Below are 23905 nucleotides of genomic sequence, written 5' to 3' on the forward strand. Positions count from 1 at the left end.
ATCACATGAAAAATATTTTTTTATTACATTTTTGAAAACACGAATTGTCCTGCAAAGATAATGCAGGCAAAAAATAAGGCATGATATTCACCTTTACAATGAACTTCAAACCCTTTACACAAACGTTTTGCCTGTGCGTCCTTTTCTTTTAAGATCTAAAAGGTAAAGAGATTTATTCAATATCTTAAACTTTATCTAAACATTATGGGGCGGTTTCCCGGACAGGGATTAGACTAGTCCTAGACTAAAATAAATGTAGGAGCTGTCCAAACTGAAAACAACTTGCACTGACATATCTTAAAATACATCAGTGCCCTTTGTTTTGCCTCAAAATGCACAAAAGTAATGTTTTACTGAGGCATGTTTGTAAAAACTAGTTATATTTCCTAATTAAACTAAGGTCTAGTCCTGGCTTAAAGGGATAGTTCGGCCAAAAACGATATTAAACCCATGATTTACTCACCCCCAAGCTGTCCGAGTTGCATATGTCCATCGTTTTTCAGACAAACACATTTTCGGATATTTTAGAAAATATTTTAGATCTTTCTGTTCATTAAATGTAATGTTGCGGGGTCCAGCAATAGTCCACGACCTTCAAGTCCAAAAAAAGTGCGTCCATCCTTCACAAATTAAATCCAAACGGCTCCAGGATGATAAACAAAGGTCTTCTGAGGGTAATCCGTGCGGTGTTGTTGTAGAAATATCCATATTTAAAATGTAATTAACGTTATAAACTACCTTCCGGTAGCGCCGCCATTTTGGAGTGATGCGCATTCAGGATGAGAGCTTACGCAGAGTACAGAGTTTCTCTGCTGCTGCTCTGTGCCCCCGCCCTCCGAATTTGTCATACGTCACTAAGAAAAGTGCGTACACTACGCTAATCCTCTCTCCTGAGTCTAAGATGGCGGCGCTACCGGAAGGTAGTTTATAAAGTTAATAACATTTTAAATATGGATATTTCTACAACAACACCGCACGGATTACCCACAGAAGACCTTTGTTTATCATCCTGGAGCCGTTTGGATTTAATTTGTGAAGGATGGACGCACTTTTTTGGACTTGAAGGTCGTGGACTATTGCTGGACCCCGCAACATTACATTTAATGAACAGAAATATCTAAAATATTTTCTAAAATATCCGAAAATGTTTCCGTCTGAAAAACGATGGACACACGCAACTCGGACAGCCCGGGGGCGAGCAAATCATGGGCCCAACATCGTTTTTGGCCGAACCATCCCTTTAAGCTAATGTCTGTCTGGGAAACCACCCCTAAGTCACAATTTCAAAGTTCATCTATTTATGGTTACCGATTTAAGTTTTGTCACTGTTGCTGCAAACACTTTGTTATCTTCTTGAAATCTTTTCTCTGCACTGGATATTCCAGTGGTCTCAGTGTCACATGATAGACTGCAAGGCTAAACAAACAATGAAGCAATGGAAAATTACAGTATATAATAAATAGGAAACATTAATTTGTGTGTCCAATAATTTAGTAATTGATTTTTAAACTAAATCTTGCACTTGGCATTGCACCGTTTTTGGCACAGCTAACAAAAAAAATCTTCCAAAATACATATAGACAGGTTGAAATGTCTAAAAAGTGAAATCACCTCCATCAGGTTGTGTCTCTGTAGTGCTGGTACAGTGTAGTGTTGTCTGACGTGAGTCTCACAGTAAGACACACAGCAGGTCAAACAGGATTTAACAGCTTTGAGCTTCATATCAGTACAGATATCACAGGACACATCTTCAGGTCCAGCATAACAGTGAGCAGGAAGAGCAGGACTAAACCCAGCCCACTGTAGTTCATCTATCAGTTTAGCTAAAGCAACGTTCACATACAACACAGGCCGATCTCTGAACCTCTTTCTGCACTGAGGACAAGCGTAACATTCAGCTTGAGTTGGTTTGCTCCAGTAGATCTCAATGCAGTGTTTGCAGTAACTGTGTCCACAGGGAATAGAAACTGGATTCTTGAAGACCTCGCTACACACTGAACATCTGTAATGATCCTCTGTCAGCAGAGTGGCTGAAAGTGTACTGTAGAAATGATTGTGAAATTGATAGAGATTCATAAACCTTTAACTTCCGCAAAATCACAATATATTAGGGCTGCACAATATATTATTTAAGCATTGACACTGCACTCTCTCAATTGTGAGATCATCCTATTGTTAGACTGTAAGATCTTGGATTCACGATAGTATCGGGGGGGGGGGGGTGCCATTAATCCGATTGTGTCATTAAAGCCCAGGCCAGGGAGTGGAAACAACACACTTAGGGCTGTGATGGTTGTCTTGACCACCGCACCACCGCGGTGGTGAAGTGCGACCGGCGGTAGTGTGTATGTCACAAACTATGAAAAATATAAAGTACAATCTCGCCCAGCGATGTCTTCAAGTTCGTGTGAACGCAAACAACCAGCAGACTCAGAGTAAGTGCGTTATTTGCAAGGGGAGGCAAATGACATCAGCGAGGACCTGCAAGTTTGGGGGCGGAACAATGAGGCAAGATATTCTCTATTGGTCAAGGTTGTGAAAAAGTATCAATTTGTGCTACCAGTACACCATCAGAATGCATTTTCAACATGACTGGAAACATTATAACCCCAATAAGGGCTGCAACTCCACTTTTTAAATGACAATATCCTGGCCAGACCACTGTTGTCAGTGATATAAGTACTTGAAATGAAAATGATTTCTTAATGTCTAGTGACATATCAGGGTAATTTTATGATTCATTGATAGGGGTGTCACGATTCTCCAAATCCTCGATTCGATTACATTTTCGATTCTAAGGTCACGATTTGATCCGATTCTCGGTTTTTACATATTTTTTATATGGCATATAATTTAGAAAAAATGATATGCCATTATTTATTATTATTATTATTATTATACTTTAACATTAACATGCACATTGCACAACTCGCATGGGGGTTTGTGGGCTTCACTTAACGCGAGAGCTTGTAGAGAGGATTCCTTCTTGCACACACATGACTATGCGCGGTTGGCAGTTACATGGATCGGGCGGATGACGTGACGAAAAATAATATTTTAATTAAATTCGGTCGACTGCTTGTTATTAGCTGTGTCCTTCTAAGCATGCGACCTCTCTGCCTTTCATAGTGGCAGCCACAGAAGTTCAAGAAGAGAACTGAAATGAGACGGTCTAGCCTTCTGAGGACCCAAAATTTGCATCACCTGCTGCACACGCCCCCAGTAGCGCCCACCGCGCCTGTCAGCAGAAAACAGCTGAGACATTTCTGACTTATTAAAATAAATATGTAATCATAAAAATGTTAATTTATTTTAGAACATATGACACATTGATGTAGATTAATCTATTCAACAGCATAACAAATAATCAACCTAGAAATATACGCAACATAAACAGAATAATATTAACACAAAACATAACTTATAATACTAAAACAGTGACAAGAAAAAGTTTTCTAATAAATACACACTTTTATTTAATAAAGCTTTTAATTGTTTGGGATATCCTCAGCTGTTAAGGATCCATTCGTTCTATCATTAACAGCGCGGAGAAATGAGGATGCATTTTGACACAGCTCTTATCAACGCCGGCGAAGGGTACGTGACAAAATCAAAAAATGAGAATTAAAAACAAAGGAAATAGAAGGTCAGAAAAGGATTGCCTGGAATAAGTTTTACAAAGTGGTAAATCAGGAGTGCAGGCTATGTAATTTGTGCGTTTAATTTAGGCTATTTATTTATTTATCTTTGTCCCTGTCCGTAAATCGGAGACGTTGTTCACTGCTGATATTCTAGAGCTTTCTAGTCTCGCGGCTGTCATCAGCAGCGTCTTGCATCGCCCAGTCAGCGGATGGCGGGCGGGTGCGGTTTTGAAAACTGGTCAGAAACGTTGGTGCGGATGGATGGTGGACGGATGATGAGTTTTGTTATGCGGTTGCGGATGAAATAATAGTCCATCCGCGCATCTCTAACATGGACTTAATGCACATGGACTTAATGCGTGTGTCTTGGACTCATAGCATCTGCTAATAAATCCAGCTGCGCTTCTCTCTGTCTCACGTGCACACGCTTTCGCATCTGTCCGAAGTCTGAACATAAACTAAAGTAGTAATCCTTATTTATTTGTTCAGTTTTATGCGTTTCATGCAAGCTGAGGCAAACTATCCTTTTGTTTAAAATATAACCCGCTGCATCTTTGCGCCTCCCTCACTATCGCGCACGTGCAGAGAGCTGCGCTCTGTCCAAAGTCAGATCACTGGTAATCCTGTTTATGATATGCATTTCAAGGAGTTGTAGCAATACATCCCTCGTGTTTAAAATATGATCGCTTTCTGCTGGACAGATATTTTTAAAGGCATCTCTGAGAGTTTTTTTCCTCGCTTGGCAAGCCGACCAGACGTGAAATGGGGGCGTGGCAGCATCGACGATCCCATTTTTTAATTCGCAGTTCGAAGCTGTGACTTAATTTCGATCGATTTCGATTTAAAATTAATTATCGATTTAAAACAAACTTATTCATTGATATACATTTCTTACATACGGTTCCTTTAAGCTCATAAAGAATAAATACTCGAATATTATAATTATATAATACCAAATATTATACTCCAAACCCAAGCGAAGTTTAAAGTTTGAGGACTTGACAAGTGCTATCATCATGTAAACAGATTCAAAACACTGAGCCCGGAGCAAACGAAAAAGTACTCTGGCCGTCATCAATTTGATGGACAATGACAACGGAGATTATCCGTATAGTAAAGGTTTCCATAATGAAATAGTGCTCACATTAACATTAACACGTTACCTTCGGCATTTATAACAGATGGCATCCCGTTAGCTCTGCTGGTGCTTGACTCGCTGGTGTTGTTGTTTAATAGTGTATCAAACATGCGACAGTCCTGCAACCTCCTGCAACGCGACCGTATTGTCGATTCCCATCCCTAGTGGCCTGTGATTTCTTTTTTCGAGGGCGCTCGATGCGAAGTTCGTCACAAAATGTATGTAGCCCATTGTGTGTGTGTGGTTCCTTTTTTTTTTAATATGTGTTCTGCGCCTTGAGAGATCCTGTGTGCATCATGTGTTTTATTTTGACACTTATTTTGACAAAACACGTGATGGACACAGGATCTCTTGAGCGCAGAACACATGTTTTGAAAAAAGGAATAACACACGTAACACTCCAAACACTTAATTTGAATTAGCGCCCCTCGGATGAGCAGTCACGAGCCGCCACTGTTTTTAACAATCTGGATACTTGACAAGAGATTTCTAATACCATACACACCTATCGTCAATTGATAAAAGGTCAAACAATACCATCTGGTGAAGTCATCCAGTACTTCTTATATCGCAATAAACAACACAAGAAAATATCACAATGTCAGTTTTGACCAATATTGTGCAGCCCTAGAAATATATAATTAAAATATGTTATATAAAAATATGTCATAAAACAGATCCTATTTACCTGATATCTGGAGATGGAGCCTCCTTTCGCCATGAACTATCAGGTCTACGAAATGGCTCCTTAACATTCTTAAGACTGCATTGATATTACAAAAAGAGCAACACCACTTATTTATTAAATATGGTTTTAAAATTTAAATAACAAAACTGTACAAATTTACTGCTGTAATCAAAATATTGACACATGAACTCCTCATGAACTCAAGCTGAGTAAGAACTGCAGCTGTAAAGTTTAGGTATTTAGCCTGACTGCATTTTTATAGGTATTTACATAAAAATAGAAGGATTATATAAGAGAAGATTATACAACAGTTCAGTCCAGGGGGTATTCCAGAAAGGGGAATTCCGGGTAAGTTAAGGAGTAAGCGGGTTACCTCTATGTTTGGTTCCAAAAAAGTCAACATTCGGGTTAAGTTATCATAGCAACTGACTCTCTGAGGATAACCTGCTCCGGAGCAGGTTATGTTACAGGGTTAGTTCATTTAAGTTAATGACACTAACCTTCGGAGGATATCTGCACATGCATGCACTTCTTATGGGCGTACAGCGGGTGTGGAAGCATATATTTAGCACAATATAATAATGTTAAAGCATTTGTTTTATTACATTTACAGTTGCAAATATTGATTGGTGTTTATTTCTGTCTTAGAATTTTTTTTCTTTTTAAAAATAAAATATTTTCTTAATAAAATGGATTGATATTTGTGATTGGACTAAATACTATACATTTAACTCCAAATATCAATGCAGTGGATGTATAAATTAAACACACATTAATTATATCAGTAAATGAATGTTAACAATATAGCACATTTCCATAAAAATTCTTTCAATTCATAAATAAACTCATCACTCTCTTTAAAAATTCTTAATTTCACGCAAAATCAAATATCAACCATGTTATTCTGTCAGCTTTTCTCCCTTTTCTCCAAAAACACGATAAACGCCAGTCCTCCTTCTCTGCAAAATGCAATAAATCCACTCAACAAATCACAACGCATCATTCCACACACTGTAAACAACAACGGCGAAGCTTTGAATACACACAGAATACACACTAGTTTACCTCATCTACTAGGGATGGGCATTCGATTAAGTTTTCTTTGTCGATCGTCGGGAGAATTAACGATCGACTATCGATTAATCATTAATATTTTTATAATAAAATTTGTTATTTAACTTTTATACTTAAAAAATGCAATGAATACAAATATACAGCGTGTTTTTCCTCGATGAGACCTTTATTACAAGATCAACTTGTGGCAGACAGTTAAACTATGTTTCAAACATATATGTGCGTGCATGTGCGGTGCTCTAAAGCAGCGGAACCTGCAGCTGCGAGCCAGCGTTCTTAAACAGAGACCTCATTAGTTCCAAAATAAAACAAAAACAAAAAAACAGATTCATGTTTAACATTAAATTAAACAAAAAACATAATACTTAGATCTGAAAGGTTTTGTCAAAATGTAACTCAAAATTATTTAAGCCAGAAGAAAGTGCAAGATATTAGCCTTCCTAACATTAGGCTATAACAAATTAGGCATTAAAGCCTCGTGAAAAATAACTAACTTTAGTAACTCGCATAAAACTTCTGCACCAGTCTACTGATTATTTTTGAGAAATAAAAACATGTTTTGGGGTCAGACGCGACCGCAACCCATGGTGACCGTCAGTCCAGCTAGCCGCCGCCGCTCTGAGGAGACTGACTGGGATGCATGCACAGGTACCTCAGCGCTAACTTGGCTTATTCCGCATACAGAGTATGTGTGAAACAGCGTGCTTTTTGTGAGCCTCATTCACTGTTTAATTATACTAACATAGTCTTTTAGTTTTTATTTGTTGTAAAACAACAGTAGACACAAATTTACTATGGTCTCCAACTCCACAATATAGCCTACCATAACCATGTTATTTGTAGTAAAATTGCGGAAATACAAATCGTTTTTTATCTGCAAAAAAAAAAAAAAAAAACATTTTCACAATGATAAAATCATGGCTAATTTTCCTAAGGTAGTAATTACAAAATGATATATGTTTGAAAGACGGAGATGCGCACCTGTCAATCTATTACATAACAGAGCGAGGCCAGAGACAAACATGCTCATAAACGGGAGTAATATGGAATAATGTATGCATCTTTGAATAACTGTAAGTATACATTACATTTTAAATATATTTTGTCATATAAAGTTTTGAGACATGGCCTAATAATGCTTTTTTTCCCTGTTATTGCTCATTTAGACTTATTGTGCGGGTAACAGCGTTTTTGACGCATTTACCTCAGAGATTATTTTAGCAATATTGCTTTTTTCCGGTAATAATAATACAATTTATATTTCAATCCTGTTTCATTGTCTGTTTATTAATTTCATTATGCTGTTATGTTAATGTGAGGATATTTATTTGCCATATGAAACGTGCCGTTAAATGAATACTTTTATATAATATTCAAATTATATGCGGAATAATGTCTGCATCTTTGAATAACTGTAGGAATACAGTTGCTTATTTTTGTCATAAAGTTTTGAGAAATAATAATATTGTGAGGATTTATTTCCATATGAGATGCTTTTTGTCGTTGAATACTCTCGTTTATTATTTGGAAGTCATATACATACATAGTAGGAAATATATAATGTGGAAGGGTAGACTTGCAAAGTTACTCTGCTTATTTTTATTTATGATATATGTGAAGATAAATAAAGCATTGCAAAACTGCTGATTTGATCCATTCAGATCCTGACCACCAGGCTAGAGATTTTAAACATCCTTAATCCACACTTACTAGTCTGTAAAATAATATCTAAAATATATTGTTTTGTGAAAAAAAATGATGCTTTGTTCTATTGTTTATGCGGAAAAGTGTTCACAGAAAGTGTCAATCACATGAACGTTTTATATGCAGAATAAGCGGTCAGCAGCGCACTGCAACGGGTGCTTGACGGATTCGCCGCACACATACGCAAACAAAGGAGTTAGATAAAAACAGGAGTTAGATAAAAAAAATGCATTCGATTAATTGATAACAAATTAACGTTATCGACGAAATTCTTAACAATCAATCATCGATCGTCGATTAATTATGCCCATCCCTATCATCTACTGTGTACTTCGTGATCAACAAACAAACAAAAACAAAATAATTAGAGATGCACCGGTTGACCGGCCATAAATCGGAACCGGACGATTTTTGCTTATAATGCGCGATCGGCAACCGGACGTTTTTTTGTATTTTTCAGGCCGATTTTTCACGAAGTGCACCCGCGTGCACAGACTACATTTTTTTATCATTCGCAAACATGTCTTTTGTGTGAAAGTATTTCGAAATCTGTGTGCAGTAGAGCTGAAGATCTTTGCCCGAACCCGACGGGACCCGTCGGGAGCCGACGGGCTCGTGCGGGTTCGGGCTTCATTTCTAACATTTTACACGGGCTCGGGCCGGGCTCGGGCTTGCGCTCCGGCTTTGTGAGGTAAATGAGCGGTCAAGTTCAATGCTGCTGGATGCACTATCAGTAGCGCAGGACCGCGCCAAATTCATTTACAGTGGATTTAATTATTTTCCTCATCAAAAACATGTAGCCTAATCTTGGTGAGTAGGTTTTTCAATGTATAACTAAATATGAGTCGAGTCTTAAATACGTAATTTAGATAGAGGATATAGACTAATGTTGGCAGTAATGGAGAGAAGTGCCGACGCAAATCCCGCGGAGCCTTTCTCTTAATTTCGTTATTGCCAAATACCCATCTTAATTCAGAATGTATTATCTTAATTTAATTCGTTAAGAAATAATAATTTTTTGGCATATTTATAGTGTATTGCATAAGCCTATTTAGAATGAGATGTTACAATGTTACTAGGGCTGGGACAACGCGTCGACGTAATCGACGGCGTCGACGCAAAAAATACGTCGACGCAAAATATGCGCGTCGATTCGTCATACCCAAAAAGGCGGCGCCGTAGAATACGTCAGACCCAAAAAGGCGGCGCCGTAGAATAGTAGCAATGCGAGTGGCTTCAGTCCAAGCCGGTTTCACACAGCAAGTGTGAGCAGTACGTGCAGCGCGTGTTTTTTTCAGCGCCCATGTTAACAAGCATGCACCCCGCCGCATGAGCAGCGCGAGCTCGCGGCTCTGTAGCAACAGTGCTGCAATCGTTTCTGCATCGGTTCTGCTGCGCTTCTCATGCTCAATTAAAGTGAAAGTGCTTTGTTTATGGTTTAAATGCTCGTGGATTGACGCGAAAAAGTGTAATTTTACCTTAAAATCATGAATGTGAAGTGTGTTTTAAACAGTCATGACTTTGAGCAATTTAACAGAAAGCAATGAAATATGTCACTGTTGCCAGAAGACTGCGCTTTCATTCACTCTCTGTACAGCAGTAAATGAGTCCTAATCTATCTTAACAAACTTAAGAGAAAGAGATTTAATAATATATGTGCTTCTTAAGTCTATAATTGTGTTTATATCTGTCATTAAATGGACTAGAACAGCACGAAAACAAATCAAGTTATAAAAGTTACACCGACCATCAAAAGGCACATTGAAGAGGTTTTGCTCATAAATGCATGTAAAATAAAGTAATTTGAACTTGAGATTTTTATACTGTTACTAAACTGCACAGTATGAGCTGCAACCGCTTTATTGAATGCTACCTCTGACTAAGAATGCATTATTTTGCACTTGTATAGTCTTTTTTTATTTTGAAATTTTAAGAGCAATGAACATATATTGAAATGTTTACATTCAGATATGTAAATCTACATGTATAAATTGCTATTAGTTAATTAATGGGGAGATAATCGAGAATCGAAGTCGAATCGGACTGATAAAATGAATCGTTAGATTAATCGATGCATCGAAAAAATAATCGCTAGATTATTCGTTTAAAAAATAATCGTTTATCCCAGCCCTAAATGTTACAGATGACTTATTTTATTTCTTTGTTTCAACTTCCAAGTGGCGTGTAGATTATTAGTCATGAATAAATAATGCTAAAACCTGTGTAAATTCTTGACAAAAGCTGTGTGTGTGCGCACATTTAAATAATGTCGGGCTGTAAACGGGTTCGGGCTTTTAAAAAGCTGTCAATCTAAATGTACGTTCGGGCTCCGGACATTTCGGGCCTAACTTTTAAGGCCCGATTACAGCTCTAGTGTGCAGGACGTTAAGATTGCGATCTGCAATGTCTGAAAAGCTAATCGCAGAAAAACAACAGTACTTTCGCAGGGCTCTCAAGTCCCGCATTCACCGAGAGACACACACATTTCAGTCAGTTCACTCGCTCACACCATGATTCAATTCGTGATTGGTCAGAGTGAGCATCGTGCATCAGAGCTCCGTCGAGTTTATCATCCAAATCCTATTTTCTGACTACCTTGTTCCTATTTATATAATATAACATATTCGTTTATCTCAAGAATACTTTACCGTGACGACTATTGAGCAGTACTACCACGTGAAACGATTTATCACTGCTAAACACCCAGTGTTAGCATATAGCCCGCTAGCATCAACAAACAGGTGCTGGCTTTAGTTACCATTTTGCCGATCTAATGGCGGACTCATCCAATGTATGCTATTCAGACCTGTCCTCACCTGAGCGGGAAGCTGTGGAGCAGTTGATACCCGGTTATCGCAGATCCTACGCGACGTACCGCGCCCAGTTCACCCAGGCTCCAGACATCCACAAGCGACCGAGAAGTGCAAAAAGCGAACACCCTACGCGGTGCAGCTTCACGGACCGCGCTCGAGGGAACGGAGACGCCATCGCCCAGAATGAAAGCGATCGGGAAGCCGTGGAGGAGCTGCTGCCCGGCCGTCGCAGATTCAGCGTGCCTAACATCACACTGGCTACAGACGTCCGCAGGCGATCGGGGCGTGCTGCGAGCGAGCTTCCCTCGCGATGTAGCTTCACGGACCGCGTCCAGGTGACCGAAGACGCCATCACCCAACATGAAAGCGGTAAGACTCCGCTTGTTATTGTAACCTGCATTACTTGCCACATGTACAGTTTAGCTTCTTCCATCAGCACAGAGGGGTTTACTTGTGCTAAGTGCATTGAAGTAGTAAGGCTGACGGAGAAGATTGCAGAACTAGAAGCGCGCATCCAAACGCTAGTTGATGACAGCAATACCACTAATGCTACAAACGCTAATACCGCTAATGCTACAAACGCTAATACCGCTAATGCTACAAACACTGTTTCGGGTGCGCCTAGTGTTAAACGTAATACACATAGCTCGGTTCCATCATCTGAGTCAAGGGGGCCGACTAACTGGGTGACTGTCAGGCGGCAAAGTCGTTTCCGGTGCCCACCCAAGACCCCCCTGGTAATTTCAAACAGGTTCGATATTCTAAGCAATACACAGACTGAGACGTCTGTTAAAAGTGCCTTGGTCATTGGAGATTCGATACTTAGGAACGCGAACATTGAGGCACCAGCCACCATAGTCGATTGTATACCGGGAGCCAGGTCTTCAGACATTAGATCAAAACTTAAAGTGCTGGCTAATGCGAAGCGTAAGTTTTCTAAAATTGTTATTCACGCCGGCACGAATGACACCAGACTCCGCCAGTCGGAGATCACCAAAGATAATATTAAAGAGATATGTGAAATTGCTAAAACAATGTCAGACAATGTAATATGCTCTGGTCCCCTCCCCGCCTACCGGGGGGATGAAACTTACAGTAGATTATTGTCTCTTCACGACTGGATGTCAAAATGGTGCCCTCAGCATAACGTAGGGTTTATAGACAATTGGAAGCATTTTCGGGGGAGACCTGACCTGCTAAAGAGAGATGGCCTCCATCCGTCTCAGGAAGGAAGGGTGATTCTCTCTATAAATCTGACCAATAGTCTTACTTCTAATACTGTCTGACTATCCAGGGTACAAGTCAGGAAACAGACGGATCGGCTTAACCGTCCGTCTGTTAGCTGCCGTGATATGTCAAGATCACTTATATCCCAGCACTTCGAGTCAATCTTACCAGAATATCAACACATTTCAACTGTATCTGTTCCCCGAACAAATAAATACAGAGCACCGCTTGCCAAATCTGGTACAAATCTGATTAATATAAAATTAGAAAACAATACATTAACAGATGAACCTCGAATGTTAAAATTCGGCCTTCTTAACATTAGATCGCTTACCAATAAAGAACCTATTGTCAATGAAATAGTTACAGACCAAAACTTAGATGCACTCTGTTTAACAGAAACCTGGCTTAAAGCAGACGACTACATTAGTTTAAACGAATCCACCCCACAAGACTATTATTATAAACACGAACCTCGATTAAAGGGGAGAGGGGGTGGTGTAGCTACAATATACAACAAAATTTTTTAAGTAAACCAAAAATCTGAAGTAAAATTTAAATCATTTGAACTAATGTTGTTAATATGGAAATAACCGATCGTAACCACAAACAGCTCTCTTTTGCCTTAGCTACAATCTATAGACCTCCGGGCCACCATGCAGATTTCCTTAAAGAAATAGCAGATTTCCTGTCTGAGCTTGTAGTCACTGTAGATAAAGCTCTTATCGTTGGTGATTTTTATATTCATGTGGATAACCCAAAAGATGCACTAGGACGTGCATTTATGGATGTTCTAAATTCTCTCAATATTAGACAAAACGTGACAGGGCCAACGCATACTCGTAAGCACACATTAGACTTAATTCTGTCACTCGGGCTCAATATTAATGACATCAAAATATCACCTCAGAGTGATGCAGTTTCTGACCATTACCTTGTGTCATACACTGTACCTTCTAGATAGGATCACTCAATCCACAACATGCTACAGATTAGCCAGAACAATAATTTCCACCACTAAAGATAGCTTTATTAGCACTTTTCCAGACCTGTCCCAAATTAAACATGTAGCAGATAACTCTGACGATCTAGATATTGTAATAGAAAACCTAAACAATGTCTGTTCTAACACATTGGATGCCGTTGCTCCCATTCGAAAAAAGAGAATCAAAGAAAAACCGCCAGCTCCATGGTATGATCATCACACCGCAGCACTCAAAAAGGCAACTAGGAAAATGGAAAGAAATTATAGAAGCACAAAGTTAGAGGTATGGCGTGCAGCATGGAAAGAGAGTGTTAAACAATACAGACAGGCTATTAAAACCGCCAGATCTACCTATCCTAGCAAGCTTATAAATGAGAATCATAATAACCCTCGTTTCCTCTTCAGCACCGTTGCAAAACTGACTAGAAATAAAGAACAAACAGAAACCAATAGTAAACTTCAACACAATAGTAACGACTTCATGAACTTCTTTTCTAACAAAATTACGGCTATAAGGGAAAACATCGAAGCTACCCAGGCAGCCACAACTCTACCCGTTAGCTCACTTAACACTAGACTACCATACGAACATCTTGATTCATTTAAACCTACTACAATAGATGAGCTCTCTAGACTAGTTACATCATCCAAATCATCATCCTGTATATTAGACCCCGTTCCCACAAAACTGCTTAAAGAGGTATTCCCTGTAGTGTCAACCCCGGTTCTAAATATCTTTAACTCATCGCTAGAAATAGGATACGTTCCAACAGCTTTCAAACTAGCAGTTATTAAACCGCTGATTAAAAAACCACAGCTTGATCAGGGAGAGCTTAATAACTTTAGACCAATCTCAAATCTCCCTTTTCTTTCGAAAATATTAGAAAAGGTAGTGGCAAGCCAGTTACGCACATTCTTGACAAATAATAGTACATATGAAAAGTTCCAATCAGGATTCAGGCCCCACCATAGCACAGAGACAGCAATGCTTAGAGTTACAAATGACCTCCTATTAACATCCGATCGTGGTGAAATCTCAATTCTTATATTATTAGACCTTAGTGCAGCCTTTGACACAATAGATCATACAATCTTACTCAATAGACTAGAAAACTATGTTGGTATCAGTGGTCAGGCGCTAGCCTGGTTTAGGTCGTATCTAACCAATCGCTATCACTTTGTTTATGTAAACGAGGAAGAGTCATATCACTCCATGGTTAAATACGGTGTACCGCAGGGATCGGTTTTAGGTCCCATCCTGTTCTCGTTATACATGTTACCTCTAGGAGACATTATCAGGAAACATAACATAAGTTTTCACTGCTATGCGGATGATACCCAGCTTTACATCTCCTCACATCCCAGCGAAACACACACGTTTTCTAAGCTAACAGACTGCCTTAGCGATGTTAGTGACTGGATGGCACATAACTTTCTTAGGCTGAACTCCAATAAGACAGAGATACTTATTATTGAACCGAATCGCTACAAACATAATATGTCAGATTACAAGTTGCACATAGATGGCTGCACTGTGGTGCCATCTTTCACGGTTAGGAACTTAGGTGCGATGTTCGACAGCAACTTATCCTTCGATAGTCATATCGCCAACGTCTGCCGCACAGCATTCTTCCATCTTAGAAATATCTCAAAAATACGCCATATACTGTCTACATCTGACGCAGAGAAGCTTATCCATGCTTTTATGACCTCTAGAATAGACTATTGTAACTCGCTACTCGGGGGATGCCATGCAAATCAAGTAAACAAGCTTCAGCTAGTTCAAAACGCTTCCGCAAGGGTACTTACTCGATCTAAACAGTATGACCACATAAGCCCAATTCTGGCATCTTTACACTGGCTACCAGTTAAATATCGCATACAATTTAAAATATCACTAATCACCTACAAAGCTTTAAATGGCCTAGCACCCTCATATCTTAGAGAATTACTATCAGAATACAATCCATCACGCTACGGTCACAAAATTCTGGTCTCTTGATTATCCCTAGACTATCAAAAGTGTCTAAAAGTGGAAGGTCATTTTCCTACTTAGCCCCTAAGCTCTGGAATGATTTACCAACCGATGTCCGAGAATCAGACACAGTCGATAATTTTAAATCTAGACTTAAAACTTTTCTCTTCAACAAAGCATTCGCATAATTTGTCTAGTACAAGTACTTAACTCGAAATAGTTATCTGTACGGAACAAAGCACTCGCGGTCATAACACAGACCAACCAAATAAATAAATAAAAACCTTATCTTAACCTATAGTCGGATTGCGATTTTGGAACTTTCGTGCTCTTGTGAATAGTATGCCATACAAACCCGTTTGCCACTGAACCTGCATTAATGACGACAGTGGGGCCTCCAGCCTTAGTCAAACGGGTTGGCACGTATGGTTGGGTTGTGATTTTGGCGCTTTCTGTGTCTTGTGAATAGTATGCCATACAAACCCGTTTGCCACTGAACCTGCATTAACGACGACAGTGGGGCCTCCAGCCTTAGTCAAACGGGTTGGCACGTATGGTTGGGTTGTGATTTTGCCGCTTTCTTTGTATTGCGAATAGTATGCCATACAGACCCGTTTGCCACTGCACCTGCATTAACGACAACAGTGGGGCTTCTGGCCTTAGTCAAACGGGTTGGCACGTATGGTTGGATTGTGATTTTGGCGTTTTCTCGTGATCTTGTAAATAGTATGCAATATAGACCCGTTTGCCACTGAACCTGCATTAAGGACGACAGTGGGGTTACAGGCCTTAGTCAAACGGGTCGACAGGTTTCATTTTCTCTTAAAAATCGGAAGGTGACCCTTAGTTACCATATATACCGTCGCAGTGGGCCCCCAATTAGCAAAATCCTCAACTTTGGATAATATAATTATGCCGCAATAGTTAGTCTGTCTGAAACTAAGCTGATTAAACCACATCACTGTGTGACACTTGCATTACATGTGAACGGCCCCTACGCTAATATGATTTTGTTTTTCTCTCCCGGTCTCGTCCCTGGGTCCCATTGACCCTGAGGACAATGGGACAAACAGACCCAGTTCCGGTAGATGTGAAAGTCGGCACACCTCTGATGTACTGGTCGTCCTTCAATGTGATGCCCAGCTGATGCCTGACCAACGACCACCGGCAGGACCCGCTTAATATCCGCTTAATCTCTGCTTAATCTCCGCTTAAGCTCCTTATCCGTTTATATGTGTGTGTATACATGTATATCTCCCAAGGGTTTTTCCCTCCTAGGACTTTTTATTTTTATTTCCTCGGCTAAACAACCCGGGGATTTTGTTTTTTTTCTCCTAGGGGGTTTTTTACCCCGGGGAGGTAGCCTGCTTGGGCTTAACTTAGCTTGTTCTCCTAGACGTTACATTAGTAAATACGCTCGCTCATAATGTCGCGTCATAGCCGCAGCAAATTTGACTGCTTATGCTATTGTGTATTATGTTGTGCTATCTGTCGTTTTTCTGTGCTTTTACTGCTTCTATTAATGTAAAGCTGCTTTGAAACAATTGAGTATTGTGAAAAGCGCTATATAAATAAAATTGAATTGAATTGAATTGAATTGTATTTCTAAGAGAATGGTAACTTTTCCTGCTATATACAATTAATGGACGAGGTGCAGGGAAGTTATCTGTCTCGAGTTTTTTCTCAAGCTCCTCTGATGTCAATCACTTGGATGCGCGACGCGTGCATGCACGGAGTGAAAGTTGGAAGAGCAAGATCAGATAAATGCAGTAAATAACGTAGGTTTCTTGAATTTAGCCAAATTCGTGTTAAATTATGATTGATTTATTCAAAAACTCTCCAACTGTTTTGCAAACAAAAGCTTTAGCTTAGCTGAAACTAACATAGAGGCTTCCTGAAATTAATGAAAGGACTGGAGATGTATTTCATTATTGCCATGTAGTACTGAACCTTATCTCTCTCTCACACACAGCTTAAAATACACGCTGATGGCAAGTTCTGCAATCCTACTGTATATAATATAGATTTTATTTAAATTTTGATACATTTGTATTTTTTAATATTAAGAGCACTGATCTATATAAATGACTGGATTGCGCATAGAACACTTGACGTTACTGCGTGAGGTGAAGCCAGCGCAGAGTCCGAGCCGCCATCTTGGTATACCCAACCGGCAGAGAGCGTCATTGACTTCCATTCAAAATCATGATCAAAATTTACCCCCTTTACAGCGTATCAGTTACACAAGGTTAATTTTTAGGATATGTGTACATTAATTATTTGTTAATTCTGGTGTTATTTGCAATGTTTATGTTTTAATCGGGCAGGATAATGGATTTACAAAAAAACGTTAAGGTGAGTGTGTCTGTTGCATTTGTTAATGACACGGGTATAAATAAAGTTTTTTTTGACATTCAGCTACACGGTCAGCGTTATTTCTCTAAATAAGTTTAGGTAACTTGTAAGTTTAGATAACATAATTACAAAACTAGCAAATTATTGCATGCACATACGGTACAAAGCATGATTATTTATTTAGATTTCAGAATGAGCATGTTTATTGTCATTTATACTAAATATGCTGCGGTCTGTCTGCTGATCTGATACTGTAATGAAGATGAATGTATAATAACTGTTTAAAACGCAAAATGTACAACTTTCAGTAAATAACTATTTACATGCTTTGAACGTTTGTGTTGTAATCATGTACAGGGTAACTTCACATATAAAAACGAAGACGAGTAAAGTGATGTTTTATCATTAAAATCTGACAATGTCCTTTGGATATACCAACATGGCGGCGCGGTGGCTTCACAAGTGTGACGTCATGCGCAATCAAGTCATTTATATAGATCAGTGATTAAGAGTAATTTATTTCATTTGGATAAATTTGTCTGTCTTTTATCAGACTTACCAATTGTTATAATTTATATTTGTGCTGGTCATACCCCAACAGATGTTATCTCACTCCAAACTTTTGATAAAACTTGAGAGCCCTGCATTCGGTACAACAAACTTGGTCAGACATTTAAGTTCATCACCCGATAGAACACAATGAGTATCAAAAGTCTGTTGATAATGCAAAACAGTCAAGACCTTCAACCCTCACTCAACCATACCACTTATCATTTTCTCCCCCTCTCGTTTCTCTTATTGTTCTCCAGCCGTGTCTCATTCCTTTCAGCCTAAGCTGGCAAATTTGGTGACTCGGGATCAGTGTGGATTACTGAGGATATTCTTCTCTCCCTCTCCTCCTCCAGCTGATCATTGGTAAGCCTCGTATTTAAGCAGAATGCAGACAGACGCCAGTTCTTGTACTTCTCACTAGTGATGCGCGGGTCGTCTCATACCCCGTGGGTCGAGTTGGAGTGGGTAAAGAAATTGTAACTTTAATGCGGGTCGGGTCATTAAAAACAAAATTAAAAAAAGATATGTTGCGTCCAATTCCCTGTAGCATATATATTAAATATTTGGGAATATATATTTTTATATTTTATTACGTTCTTTGATAAGGTTAAATTACGTAGGCCTATACATAGGGTTGGAAAAAACACAGACTCGCGCATCACTACTTCTCGACCATTATGGTTGTTTTGACATTTGAGTCGCTGATCTGTACCTGTCACCTCCTTCAATAAATTTTACTTGCATGAGACTCCGACTCTGAACTCTTTCCTGACAGTAAGCCATCAAAATTAAATAGTTTATGCGAGAGGCAGAAAAATGCCGGCTGTTGCTTGTTCTCCCGAAAGCTTCTGTCATGCTAACACATTGACCGCAGCGACGACATCCCAAGTATAACGACGACGTCCCAAGTAAGTGTTTTCATTAATGCCATTAATGTTTTTTATCTGTGTATAGCACTAGCCAACTAAATTAATATAACATGGCAAAGATGAATGCACATTTATATATTGATTCAATAGATTTATAGCATTTTGAAAAGAAAAACTTGTCATGGATTTATTGCATTTTGTGAAAAAAAGAATCAGTTTTTATAATAAATCTTTGAAAATCAAATTATGGATTTGAATTTTTTATGTTTTTATAACCCAAAGATGCTATGTTAAAGTTTGTGGTTTTCATCTTGTCATTTTCTTGGTACACTCTAAAAAACAAACGGTGCTATATAGCACCAAAACTGTTGCTTTGGATCGTAATCATAGAAGAACCATTTTTAGTGCCATATAGCACCGGTGAAGCACCAGTGAAGCACCAGTGAAGCACCTGTGAAGAACCAAATAGTGCTTTGTAGAACCATATGTGGTGCTATATGGCCCCTATATGGTTCTACACAGGTGCTTCACTGGTGCTTCACCGGTGCTATATGGCACTAAAAATGGTTCTTCTATGATTACGATCCAAAGCAACAGTTTTGGTGCTATATAGCACCGTTTGTTTTTTAGAGTGTAGGGAAAACACGTTTTTATAAAAATTAGTAAAAATGGATTTATTGTGTTTTGGAACCAAACTCTTCATATACTTTAGTGACAATGTTCAAATGCTACAATAAATGGGATAACAGATAGAAACACATGATGCCAGTCCTGTGCTAAATAATAATTGATTATTTACTGAGGGACAGAAGTTACCCCTGTAGCACAGACTTCATTAAGTGACACCCATTGAAACAGACATGGCAGAGTGGTCAGAGATTTCCTATTATCAGTTAGAAGCAGGTTCGTAATATGAAATTATAAATTTCATAGTATGATTTTTATTTCTTAAACATGCGCTTCTGATCCTTAGCATCCTCTCTAGATTTTATCTATAGTTCAGCAAATGTAAGAAATTAAGGTGATGCAGTGTCATACAATGAAAAGTAAAAAAGTTACAGTCACCAACAGTCATACAAAAAAGGAGCAGAAGTAAAATAAGTACTCAGTACTCAAGAATGATTCCTATTTGCATTATCTACAATAAAATTTCATAGTCACAACAGAATTCCTACTGACGTTCCTAATAGACCCCTTCAAGGTTTGTAAACATTGAATGACTATCGAGTGCGCGCAGCATGGGGTCAAACTGTTCATACCATCCAGGCTTTATAATTTAATCTAACAGGGCTGACAAATGATGACTTACCTCAAATGAAGTGAGCACTACAAACACAAGCCTCTTTGATATTTGTATTGTTCCAGTCTGCATGTTAATTGCTTGCAGCCATAGATGTTGTATTTTTTGTTTTTGAGATTCTGCATGAATCGCGAAAACTTAACGGAAGACCTGGTGCGATTTTCACAGCCCACGACGTAAGTAGGCATTTTTGACGATACCGAATAATACGCAACTCAATCTGCTGTAATGGCTTTTCTGACCCCGACATGCTCAGTGGGAACCGCCTGTGACGTGAACCGCCGTGAAGGGGTCTATAAAACTAGATTCACTTTACTACATGTAATATCTAATATGCATATTAACTGGTAACGTGATTTACCTAAAAAAAAAAAAAATTCCCCCTGATTCAGTCAGTTGATAAAGTTTAAGAGAGTAATTATGTCAGAGTTAATATTAACTCAAATATTGGCTATAGTCAATTAATCCATATAATCAGCAGTTTCGTCTAAATTCTCATACCCGTCACCCTTATTTGAACATTAACTTATATCTTTGAACTTTATAAAAACCTCTCAAACTTATTCAAAAGGATTTCCTGCCTTGTTTCCGGAGTTCTTTCTTTGAACTGTACTGGTCGATCCATTGACTGATCACTTTGTAGAGATGTGCAGGAAGGGGCTGGAGATGTTGCCTCATCTCGTCTCAGCCTTTAATAGCAGAATAGAACATAAATATCCAAAGTAATTGCAACTAAAAATAACCTTTCCAACACAAAAACTCACAACTAATAAACCTCTTAAATTTGTTAAAAATGACTTCTCACCTTATATTTTGAGTTGTTTCTTTGAACTTTACTGGTCGATCCATTGACTGATCACTTTGTAGAGATGTGCAGGAAGGGGCTGGAGATGTTGCCTCATCTGGTCTCAGCCTTTAATAGCAGAATAAAACCTAAATATCCAAAGTAATTACAACAAAAAATACCTTGCCAACATAAAAATACACAACTATATAATAAACCTCTTACATTTTTTTTTAAAGTGACTTCTCACCTTTAGGGTTGTGCCGATAGACGATGGTATCGTGTATCGACGATCTTCAGAAATATCGCCAATGGCAGGCTTTCATGGGGTTAGTCACGACGATAGTTGGTGAATGGTTATTATTATCATAGTTTAACATTAACATGCAGATTGCATGCTTTTCCTCACATGAGGGTTTGTGGGATTCACTTTACGCGGAGAGCTTGTAGAGAGAGGATTCCTTCTTGCACCCATCTGTGCTTAATGCACGCATCTTGGACTCCTTCTAGCACCTAAATCCAGCGCATCATGAGCAGCTGCGCTTCTCTCTGTCTCACGTGCATGTGCTCTCGCATCTGTCAGAAGTCTAAACATAAACTAAAGTATTAATCCTTATGTATTTGTTCAGTTTAATGCGTTTCATGCGAGCTGAGGCAAACTATCCCTTTTGTTTAAAGAGTAACTAAACCCTAAACCAACTTTTTTTAGTTAATGATCTGTAAGAATAGGGCTTTAATTAGTGCTGTTTATTGATTTGAGTAACTTTTTTGACATTTAGATAAGTGTTTCAATTCTACAATATACAGGGCTCGAAATTGCGACCATTTTGGTCGCATATGCGACCGAAATTTAATCTGTGCGCCCTTAAAATATATTCGGGAGCATTTGTGCGACTGCCCATTTTGTTGTGACGCGAGTTGATTGTGATCCTGCGTGCTGGCGCTGTTCAGGTTCAGTGTTCTCTCCAACGATACATAACCAATCAAATTTCACCATTAAGTTCTTGCGTTTAATGAAGACCGCAGATTGGCTAATATGAGCGTCAGTCATTCCTTGTTGCCGTGAAGCGCGGAAATGTGAAAAGACGGACGCGTCGCGAGCATGACGAGAGCGAGCCGATTACAGCCAATGTTATTACTGTATTTTTTGACGACGATCCGGATTCAAATGTAACTCCACCACCGGAAGATACGAGTTGACTTTAAACCTTTCAGAGAGAGTGTCTCCGCTATGAAAATGTAACTTACTGTGTTACTGTAAATCCTGTAAAACGGCGTTAATGGCGGAATCAAAACATTTTAAGCGCCAGACGTACCTTGCTTAAACATGGCGAAAGTGCCAAAAACACAAGACGTATCATGACAAATGTGTTTATTATTGATGGAGACACCGAGCTGTCTGTCAAAGTGTGTTTGATGGTGTATGTGCGCATGCGCTGGTGAATGGACATTCGACAAACATCCTTGTGGTCCATGTTGCTGTGGAATACGACAATGCTGATGGTATGTTTTTGTTGTATTTTTTTAAAACATTGCCTATTTAGTAGTAAAAGCATCCTGGTAATGCAGTTATCAATACCAATATACAGGGCCAGATTAACACTTTGTTATACCCTGGGCAACAATATTCAAGGGCCCCATCATCACGACCAAAATATGGTCATATACAGAATATATTACTGTATTATACAGTACATATACTCAATACTTCAAATTCTAACTGTCATCAGGTGTATTTTGATTTACAAATATTTAAATGCTCATTCAAATGCACTACTATGTCCCCTATCAAAGACATTCACTCACATATGATGCTATGAAAACTAAACACATCAGCATCTGTATAATCTCCGGGCTGTAAAAGTAAGCTGGCGGTGTAGAAAAGTCCTGGCTAACTTAGCTGAGTTGTCCTCGTCGTTGACCGAAGCTCACTTGACAGAACTTTTTAATTAATACACATTTAAGATGACCATGGATTAACTCTAATTTGCAAAGTCGTTGATATAAAAAGCGTATTTTTTGCATATACAAGCATTGTCTAAAAATGAAAATAGGCTTTTATTAATTATTATTACAAGACCATCATATAGCCTAATATTAGACACCCAAACCAAAGTCAAGAAAATGATCTTTAATTTGCAAGTCTGAACTGAACATCAACGCAGACATGATTTTCCTCACAGAAGTTTAAGATCATATGCTACATCTTGAACGTAGATATACAAATGAACACAGGGAAAGTAAGTTTAACACTGTGAAGCACAAGCAAACATGCTCCAATTTTATTATATTGGAGCCTTACTTCCAGATAAAGTAATAAACTGGATTGATGATTTAAATGTTGTTTACTCACATGTGCGTTGTTAACTCTCCGGAATTTATGTTGTGCACTGCTCCCCTCGTTCACTAACTTACTCCTCATGGTTGGTTTGTTGACAGTGTCGCGTGAGCAGCTACATTGCATGTTTGACTTCATTTGGCGATAAGCAGACCTATTGGTGATGTCAAAGTACCGCGAGAGCGATTCAAAGCAGATTTCTCCATGTGATAACTGGAATCGCTCTCGCGCTACTTAGCTGTCACTCGCTTGTAGGTTCTCTGCTCCACAGTCACTTTCGCGCCGCTATAGTAATTTGATTTCATACGCCGATAGGATCGCGCAGATACCTGCGTTTCACGTAGACTACACCACTGTTTATACTTTACATTTTCTGCGTTTCTGATGTCCTTTTCCTGTTTTAATTTTAATAACGCCTTGCGTCACGTAATGCTCGGCGAACCTTTGACTCACCCACCTCAT

At 38.9% G+C, this 23905-nt stretch overlaps 1 protein-coding gene across 1 annotated transcript; it reads right to left on the bottom strand.

Annotated features, from left to right (window-relative positions):
• Positions 1-8: 8 nt before the first annotated feature.
• LOC129438517 (probable E3 ubiquitin-protein ligase MID2) lies at positions 9-23905 on the bottom strand. Its single transcript, XM_073863387.1, has 7 exons — positions 23901-23905; positions 21127-21234; positions 20873-21010; positions 5468-5542; positions 1612-2041; positions 1309-1416; positions 9-155 (listed from the first exon to the last, which is right to left on the bottom strand). The coding sequence occupies exons 1-7, from the start codon at positions 23903-23905 to the stop codon at positions 24-26; spliced, it is 996 nt and encodes a 331-aa protein (XP_073719488.1). The 3' UTR covers positions 9-23.

Source organism: Misgurnus anguillicaudatus, chromosome 24, assembly GCF_027580225.2.
Source record: "Misgurnus anguillicaudatus chromosome 24, ASM2758022v2, whole genome shotgun sequence".
NCBI classification, from domain to species: domain Eukaryota; kingdom Metazoa; phylum Chordata; class Actinopteri; order Cypriniformes; family Cobitidae; genus Misgurnus; species Misgurnus anguillicaudatus.